This window comes from Petromyzon marinus, chromosome 65, assembly GCF_048934315.1.
Source record: "Petromyzon marinus isolate PM22_M1 ecotype Great Lakes invasive population chromosome 65, UKy_Petmar_22M1.pri1.0, whole genome shotgun sequence".
Classification (NCBI taxonomy): domain Eukaryota; kingdom Metazoa; phylum Chordata; class Hyperoartia; order Petromyzontiformes; family Petromyzontidae; genus Petromyzon; species Petromyzon marinus.
The window spans coordinates 6,806,396-6,815,685 of record NC_133731.1 but is presented as its reverse complement, the minus strand read 5'-3'; the positions used below and the strand labels follow the sequence as shown (position 1 = coordinate 6,815,685).

Sequence of the window (9,290 nt, the reverse complement as noted above, 5' to 3'; positions counted from 1 at the left end):
TGATTAGGGGTTGACAGGTATGCATTTCCAACGTTAATTGTGTCACGACACATTCAACGTTTAATTGCAAGGGATAAGCAACAGTTGCGACCTTCTTTACGGAATGTGTGTCAAAGCGTAGAGGGTTCGGAGGGTAATATTCCTTTGTAATTCTTGGAACGTTGTGGGTGAGTGGTGTGGGGGGGGCAAGCCACATGCTGTGCCCCTTCAATATCCTGCATGTGCACCCCTTTCGCTACTGCACTCAGGCCACCGTGTGGATGCTGGATATCTGTGAAAAAGAATTGCTTTTTGGCTCATTGGATTCCTCCGGTGTAAGATAAGATGAAAATTCTGATACTTGTCACGCAATGTTAGTGGTGCACAAGTGTAGCTCGCGTGCAAGCACATGGAAGTGATTAACGGGAAAGGATTTGAGGGTATTCTTTGTAATCTTTAATCGTTCGAATATTTCGCCTGTAAAAAAAACGAAACGGACCTTGAGATGAAATTTCTCGCTTTGCGTGTCTACGGTGTCAAGTTCCACGCAGGTAGAAAATACAATGACGTGTAAATATGGAACTTATACAGTTCTAATGCACCGTGTATGTAACTCATAGATATACACAATGAAACTAAAAGTTTTTATTTTATTTTACCAGGTAACGCTCACTGAGCTATATAGCTCTTTTTTAAGAAGCAACCTGGTCACAAATGATAGCTCAACGAAGTGGCTTATCACGTGGAAATTTGTGGCAGCCAAATAGTCTGAACGCGCGATGTCGATTTGTAAATGTGGAGGGGAAAAAACCAGAGGACCCGGATAAAAATCCACACGCGAGCGCATGTAGAGAGGGACACGCAATCTCCAAATATACAGCAGCAGGCGTCGGGTCTGGATCGAACCCACGACCTCCTGCAGACCAGGCGAGGGCGTTAACATCTCCTAGCCACCGTGGCGCAATTGGATGGCGGGCACCACCAGTTTGTGTAAAATGTACTTTTTTCAGTTAATGTATTTGGTATAGCCCTGTGAGCCATTCGGCTCTTGAATCGGGTGCAACCGCAACAAACAAAAAACATGAACAAGAAAACGTCTTAAAGTGACTATGCGCAACAGAAAAAATTCAGGAAAAAAACCCAGCAAAGTCTTCCAGAAAAAGCACCGAATATCAATGCTGTGTGCAAAAATCCCAGTGGGATGCAAGTCAAACAATAACAACCACGTGAGCTGTAACAGTCTCGAGGTATTGTGGTGTGAGAGAGTGCGTCCCAAAAGTTCGAGTGAGTTGACGCTGGCGGCATCTGTGAGCGTCTCTGAGAGACCGCTGCTCAATCTTGCTGGCTAAAGATGTGTATATATATATTTTTCTCAGGATAAATAAAGATTCCGGTAAAAAAGACTCTTCATGTACAGGCTCAATTCTTTGGTTATTTCGGTAAAGTCACGTAGAATGAGAATAAAATAATAAATTGATAAAATAAAATAACACAATAATATTCTCACGACATTTCGGCCACAACACAAGCGGCCTTCATCAGGTGAATGATTTTATCAATTTATTATTTTATTCTCATTCTACGTGACTTTACCGAAAGAACCAAAGAAAATGAATCCTTGCAGTCACGAAAGCTTTAAATCGAAATTTAGACTCAATTCTGTTGCGGGGGGTGAATCGGTTTGGAAAAAGTCGCGTTTGGTTGTAACGTGGCTCAGGTTTGGAGCGTGTGTCAACTCGGACGTACACACACTGGGTGCTTCCAGTGTGAATTTTCTCCTGAAAATAAGTGTTGTTTATTGAAAGGAAATCCAGTTTATACAAATCAATTCGATGGAAACTTTATTTTATTCGCCGGTTCCAAGACCAGAATATGCTTATTTAAACCAGCGGTAGGGCTTGGAGGACACGTCAATTAAACCAATTAATTAAACAAATTAATTTACTTACCAATCGTCGTGTGTCACGTGACATTACTTTTTTTCAGCACAAAGATACGTACAATTAACGCATCACGTACAATTATTCTAAAATCCCAAAGAGAGAAAAACAAAACCTTATCTGTTAATTTGTTCGAAAAAAAAATCCGAAATTCGAAATTTCCAGGTCTATGATAACGCTTTTTGGGTTAGATTGAGTAAATGTGTCGTTAAACCCGCCACCACCCGACACAGCTAAGGGGCCATCCACAAATGACGTCACGCGATTTTTGACGATTTTTGACCCCCCCCCCTCTTCATCACACGGAGTCACAAAAAAATCAGAACCTCCCCTCAAATATGACCTCACAAAGCTCTATTTAATTAAGTAGAACGTGTTTATATTTAGTTAAAGTTGCGCATTTTGATGTGACGTCATATTTCTCAAACCTCCCCCGCCCCTTGTCACACATCGTCACAAATGTCTGACCCCCCCAACCAGGTGCGTGACGTCATTTATGGACGGCCCCCTAATTAGTAAGGGTTGTTACGTAAACAAAGTGTCAATTCGTTACTAGTTCAGCACACCGGTTGTGCGTTGGAGAGTAAAACCCACTCCAAACATTTAAAATTCCGAGTACTGTGGCGTTTCGCTGGTGATTACAACAACGACAACCAGCTTCATCAGGCGATTGATCAGAATTGTCAAAATGGTGAGGTCATCACTGAGCCTATCAGGTCTCTATGGTGCCTACTACACTACAACTGCACTTTATACTGGTAGGAACCTCCTGGTTACACTACACCACCAGCCAACAGGGGATTATTGTGTCCGTCCGTCCATCGTGAATCCATAATGGGAGGGGTGGGGCTGGGTGGAGAGGGGAGGGTGGGGAGTGTGGGGAGGGGCTGGGTGGGGAGGGGCTGGGTGCGGAGGGATGGGGAGGGGCTGGGTGGGAGGGGTGGGGCTGGGTGGGGAGGGGCTGGGTGGGGAGGGGTGGGGTGGGGCTGGGTGGGGTGGTTCTGGATGGGGAGGGGCTGGGTGGGGTGGGGCTGGGTGGGGTGGGGCTCGGTGGGGTGGGGTTGGGTGGGGTGGGGCTGGGTGGGGAGGGGCTGGGTGGGGAGGGGTGGGGTGGGGCTGGGTGGGGTGGTTCTGGATGGGGAGGGGCTGGGTGGGGTGGGGCTGGGTGGGGTGGGGCTCGGTGGGGTGGGGTTGGGTGGGGTGGGGCTGGGTGGGGAGGGGCTGGGTGGGGTTGGGTGGGGTGGGGCTGGGTGGGGAGGGGCTGGGTGGGGTTGGGTGGGGTGGGGCTGGGTGGGGTTGGGTGGAGTGGGGTGGAGTTGGGTGGGGATGGGTGGGGTGGGGTTGGGTGGAGTGGGGTGGAGTTGGGTGGGGTGGGGCTGGGTGGGGTGGGGTTGGGTGGGGCTAGGTGGGGTGGGTGGGGTGGGGCTGGTCACCCCGTGGTGCCCTTATAAAACTCAACGTTTAACCAACTCACGCCGGCTTGTGCCCGCCCTCACAGTCGGGCATATTGTGCGGAATACACCACGTGGTGCCGCCGTTGACCCTGGCCATTGACCGAGCAAGCCAACGTTCCTACCAGCTCCCTCCGCAGGAATGTGTTTTGGTGGCGCTGTGTTGGCAGGGTCGCACAAGCACACATAATTAGCCAAACCGAACTCAACGCGTTCGTTGTTAAATCTGACTTTAAAAGGGAATAATATTTAATCGGCGACGTTTCGGGTAATGAACCTTCATAGCATATTGTACCCAGCACGTGCAGGACTGGCGAAAATCGATATGCGTTGAGCGTTTGTGGTATCGATTAAAGAGGAATAGGCCGATTCTATAGAAATCTACACCGTTCGATTTCTATGATCGATTTAAAGAATCGATTTCTGGCGCGCGAGCGTGACGGTTTATTTTTTCCCGCGCGCGTTGAGTTGATTTTCATTTATCTGAGGTAATGATCGACGTTTTCTTTTCATTTATCATTCAATTTTTTTAAAAAAGATAATTATATGGATGATAAAGAGTAGGGTTATTGCGTGAAAACTTTACATGTAGCACGTTAAAAGTTTTTCGCCTAAGTTAGATGGCTTAACGGTACAATGGCAATGGGTCTGTGTACGTAAAAAAGTTATTGAGGTAAATTATTATTGTAAGTACTTTTAATTGTTCATAAAAGTATAGGTACATTTTATCGTGTTGAAAATGAATGTGCCGTTTCAATTAATTTACATTTTTAGGGCCAAAAAAAGCGTAAATATTCATATTTGGGTGTTTCGGTAGAGCCACGTCGAAAAAATAATCAAAATGACAATACAGCGTTTGTGCTTTCGCTACGTTGTCCCAGCCTGAAGAAGGGCGCTTGTGTTGCGATCGAAACGTGATATTGTAATCGTCTTCGTAAATATTTACTTTGCGAAAGCGAAGATTTCGTGTTGAATATTTAAAAATCCTTTTTTCATTAAATATATTATAGCTTATGTAATTATTAACGTTACCCTGCAAACTCAGCTAATATAAATTATTAATATATGGCAGTGGCAATTGCTGCCTTGAAAGGGAAATAACATAAGGCGACGTTTCGGGCAGTCGCCCTTCTTCAGGCCACAATAATCGACGTAACTGCGTCTTCTTCCAGCAGTGGATTGACCATGGCTTAGGGTGATTATGCATATATATTTTTTACCCCGACTATTAAAATCATAATTATAGCTCTGAAAAAATATTGACTGTAAGCGATAACACCAGTTACATGACTGATTTACAAACCTTTTTTTCCTGGAGTAATTGACTGTGGTTTCGGCTGTGGCAATACGTAATTTCGTAGTTTAATTACATTGTGTTGTGTCGCTGTTATCACGGCCACCACCACCGTTGACGATTACCTGAACCGGTTCTGGGCCTCCCCTAGGTCGACTCAGCCTCAAATTATTACGTGGTGCGGCGTGTTAACATCGCCACTGGGGAGACAAAGGCGGCCGGGCGTGGTGTTGGCCACCCGCCCCCCTCGTGTGCCGTGCCGACCTTCATAGGTGCTGCTCGCTAACAGCACTTGCCCCTACAGTCTGTTACAGGCTACACGGGGGATCTTTGTTATTGTTTGGTGTAACTGGCTTCGAGGGGATTGCCATACCCTGGCACACCAGGAGAAGCAGTACAGCAAAGTAATCAAATCGCCATCACTTGTAATCTCTTCGGGGGGATTGAGCGTTTCCCCCTCGCACGCACCTGGGTTTTCTCCCGGTTCTGCGGTTTCCTCCCACACGTATCATAATAAGCACAACCGTTATAACATCATAAAATAACCAAAATGCAAGGATACTTAAGAAAAAAAAGTCATGTCACTCGGTGTGGCTCTTTTGAATAAATAGGCATGTGTAAGCTAATTATATTATTGTGAAGTTACCATTATCAGAAGTACGTGATAGGCCTTACGTTGAATGAACTCCAGTTGAAGTACTTTGAAGTGAATCTTGATTTTCATTGTAAGTGCAGCAAAGCACAATATCAATACAATAACACCATGAAAATACAATTACAGAGTTACGTATTGGGAAACCGATAATGTGATAAACGTATTGTATTCGTATTTTGAAAATAATAAAATTGCAGCAACAACCCTGGTGCCCCCATTTCCATTTACGCTACTGTGTAAACAGACAGGCGGTTGGGAATAAAAAAATCATACCCATTTAAACTTGCCAACAGGTCACGCCGGTGACCTCTCGATTGCTATGCAGTAGTACTCTTTTAATGAATTCCATTTTTTTGTGTGTGCACGTACGGTATCTGTGTGTCATAGAGGAAGACGGCTATCTAAGGAGTGTACAAAGAATGCAAATGGAGGGGAACGATAATGAATCCTTCAGTATAAATTTGGCCAACAATTTTTCCCCACCCCACGTCTTCAATATAGAGAGCATCATAGGCATTAGCTCCGATAATGGGATGCCAGAACAAGGTCACCGTCAATCTTTGCAGGGCCAAGGGCCATCAAGCCGTGGCCAGGGTCAGCCAGGGCAAGGTCATGGCCAACTCAGGCAAGGCCATGGGCAGTTGAGCCGAGGCCGTAGTCAGCCAGGGCAAGGTCGGGGTCAAACGGGGCCATTCCAGGGGATATTGGGTCACGGGTGGGGTCAGATGGGACAAGATGAAGGTCAATCTGGGCAAATCCAGGGGCCATCGATTCAAGGTTGGGGTAATAAAGGGCAGGGTCAGCTGGGTGAAGGCCATAATCAGCCAGGGCAGGGGCCATCGATTCAAGGTTGGGGTAATAAAGGCCAGGGTCAGCTGGGTGAAGGCCATGGAGAGGTAATTAAAGGCCATAATCAGCCAGGGCAGGGGCCATCGATTCAAGGTTGGGGTAATAAAGGGCAGGGTCAGCTGGGTGAAGGCCATGGAGAGGCAATTAAAGGCCATAATCAGCCAGGGCAGGGGCCATCGATTCAAGGTTGGGGTAATAAAGGGCAGGGTCAGCTGGGTGAAGGCCATGGAGAGGCAATTAAAGGCCATAATCAGCCAGGGCAGGGGCCATCGATTCAAGGTTGGGGTAATAAAGGGCAGGGTCAGCTGGGTGAAGGCCATGGAGAGGCAATTAAAGGCCATAATCAGCCAGGGCAGGGGCCATCGATTCAAGGTTGGGGTAATAATGGGCAGGGTCAGCTGGGAGAAGGCCACGGAGAGGCAATTAAAGGCCATAATCAGCCAGGGAAGAGGCCATATCACGACAGAACAAAAAAACCCCAATTGGACCGAGGTCAGACTCAGCCAAAACAGGGTCAACGTCAACCCGAGCAGGGCCAGGGACTGCCAGGTCACGTCCATGGTCTGCTGGGGCAAGGCCGAGGTCAACCTAATCAGGCCCTGGGTCAGCCAAGACAATTTGACGTTCCACTGGGCAAAGTCCAGGAGCCATCGGGTCACACTTGGGGTCAACAAGGACAAGGTCAAATTGGTCGTGGAAGGGATAAACCCAGACAGGGCAGGGATGAAATTGGGCAAGTTCAGCAAGGTCAAGCTCAGAGGACACTATTGCAAGGTCAGTCAACTGGGTCATGGTCAAGGGACACTGGCAAGGTCAAGGTATTCGTTTAATCTGTAGCTCATAGCCCTGTATCGCCTGGTCTGATCTGTAAACCAATTGTGCCGCTATTTTTTCTTAAAGAGGTCCCACCCACTCCTTTGATGTCCACATCCTGAGCACGAATTCTGCAGTGCTTTTCAAACCGGCGTTTGACGTCAGAAGTACGGTACAGTGCTTGGTTTCGTTATTGACAATGATGGTAGCACTTGCCCCAGGAACGTCATGATGAGATGACGGGGCTCGAAAAGCGGCTCAGTCGAGGTGTGCATGCCTCGGCTGGTTGGGCATCCGTACCGCGGTGGCGAGATGTTAACTACCTCGCCTGGTATGCAGGAGGTCATGGGTTCGATCCCGACCCTCACGCCTGTATGTTGGAAAGTTTGCATGTTCTCCCCACGGTAGTGTGGATTTTGCTCCATGTCCTGCGGTTTTTCCCTCCACATTTAGAAACGTGTTTGAGTAATTTGGCTGATATAACTTTACACGTGATAAACCACTTTGTTGAGCTATCATATGTGGCCAAGTCGTTTCTGAAAAAAAGCTACATAGCTGAGTGGGTTCTTACGTGGTAAAATAAAAAGTTTCGTTTAGTTGATGGGTTCCTTTTACACTGGCTTTGGTCTCCCAAGTTCTGGAAATAACTTTTGGTCAGTTCGCAGATTTTCTACAGGGCAAGTCCCTGATATCAAAACACCATTTTACTGAAGATGTATTCATATTTATGATATTCATCATACCCTCTCATTACAGGCAGACACTCCGGCGGAGCTGAGTACTAAACCTCAGTTGGAAAGTTATCAAAAACAATGTGTAAACGTGTACAATGAACATCTCGTGCAGTGTTATTATTAGCGATGTACTTTACTTGCGGTAATTGTGCGCAATTTTGTTCGTAGCTCAAGCAGCAAAGACCACTGAACAGCATCAACCTTGGCAGAGCACGCTGCTGCTGCTTGATGGGCAAGAGGCAAGACGACACACTCATCACATTGAAACGTGTCCAAAAAATGTGCATCGTTATTTCAAATTAATAATACAGTCATTCTAAGAAAAAACTAATTTCTTTAGTTTCATGAAGCTTGGGGTTGCTGCCATTGTGTAACGGTCAGCACGCTGGACTTGCAATCCACAGGTCGTTATCTCCAGGCGTGGCAGGTTTAATAGGCACGTGTGGAAAATGCCCCCCCTCTGTCCACTCTGCAGTATATATTGGTACACCACCGTTAAATGGCAGGCCGCATGTAGTGGGGTAAAGTGTGAGTACTGCCATCTCTTCCAAGACGTCTGGCCAGCGTGGAAGAGTTCAGCCTCTAGTGAGGTTTTCTCGAGCTCCCTCTAGTGGAGGCCTTCTGCCAGCAGTGATACGAGCAAGTAATTGCACTTTTATATTTTTTTGTTCACAGCACTTGGCAAAGACTTTTTAAGGAAAGTTAATCAAACTTGTATTTGTGGTTTCTATGACTTGATCGATTATTTGGTTGTAATGGAGAAATAATGAGTTTAACACGTAGGCTTTCGCGACCAATATTATTCATAATAAAGGTTTTTGGGTTAGATCGTGTTAGTATAAATGTGTAAATGTTGTGGACTTACTCTCCAACACACCGGTGGGCTGAAGTAGTAATTAAATGGCGCATTTTGTTTACGTGACACCTTACTGGCTGGGTCGGGTGGTGGAGGGTTATGACACATACTTACGCGAACTCACCCAAAAATCTTTATTATGAATAATAATCAGTCATCTGCAGCAGAAAATCTGATTTGTTCGTGATACCACCGATACACGCTCCTTATATCATGTGTTTTTTTTGTTCCATAGACTAAAGATTACTTGTCAAAAACGTACAATTCTGTGCGCTGGGAAATGGACAAGGTGAGCATGTGGAAAGTCAAAGTTGACTGTGAGTTCAACAAAAAGGACAACGCTATCAGAGAGGCCCAGGAGACAATCGACACTCTGCGGAAATCAATTCTAGAAATACAGGTGGGCAGCAGTGGTCATTTATGTAAAGCAGTGATTCTCAAGAGTGTGGTCCCCCCCGATATCACCGGTGGTCCACCACGCTCCTCCAGGTGGTCCGCGGGGCTGTGATTCAAATGCAGGCTGATCCGGACAGTAATTACAATGTTTATTATTTTTTAAATGAAAGTCATGATATTTAATAAAAAAAATTGAGGTAAACTACCTCAACCTCAGGTCTAATTGCACCCCCTAGAAAAACCTTATAGCTGCGTAAAAAAAAGTGTATTCTGTGTAATGAGTCATTTTGTATTACTGTTATTTAGAGATAAGTGAATGCATT

At 46.1% G+C, this 9,290-nt stretch overlaps 1 protein-coding gene across 3 annotated transcripts in view; it reads left to right on the top strand.

Annotated features, from left to right (window-relative positions):
- The first annotated feature begins 3,711 nt into the window (after positions 1-3,711).
- LOC116956455 (uncharacterized) overlaps positions 3,712-9,290 on the top strand; it is a 31,633-nt gene continuing 26,054 nt past the window's right edge. Inside the window, exons 1-4 of one of the 3 annotated variants that reach the window (XM_076054316.1) lie at positions 3,712-3,858; positions 5,707-6,942; positions 7,884-7,954; positions 8,807-8,971. In XM_076054316.1, the coding sequence (XP_075910431.1) occupies positions 5,739-6,942; positions 7,884-7,954; positions 8,807-8,971 (1,440 nt within the window). In that variant the 5' untranslated portion in view covers positions 3,712-3,858; positions 5,707-5,738. The remainder of the gene's footprint in view (positions 3,859-5,706; positions 6,943-7,883; positions 7,955-8,806; positions 8,972-9,290) is intronic. The other 2 variants (XM_076054315.1, XM_076054314.1) reach the window with 2 other exon arrangements.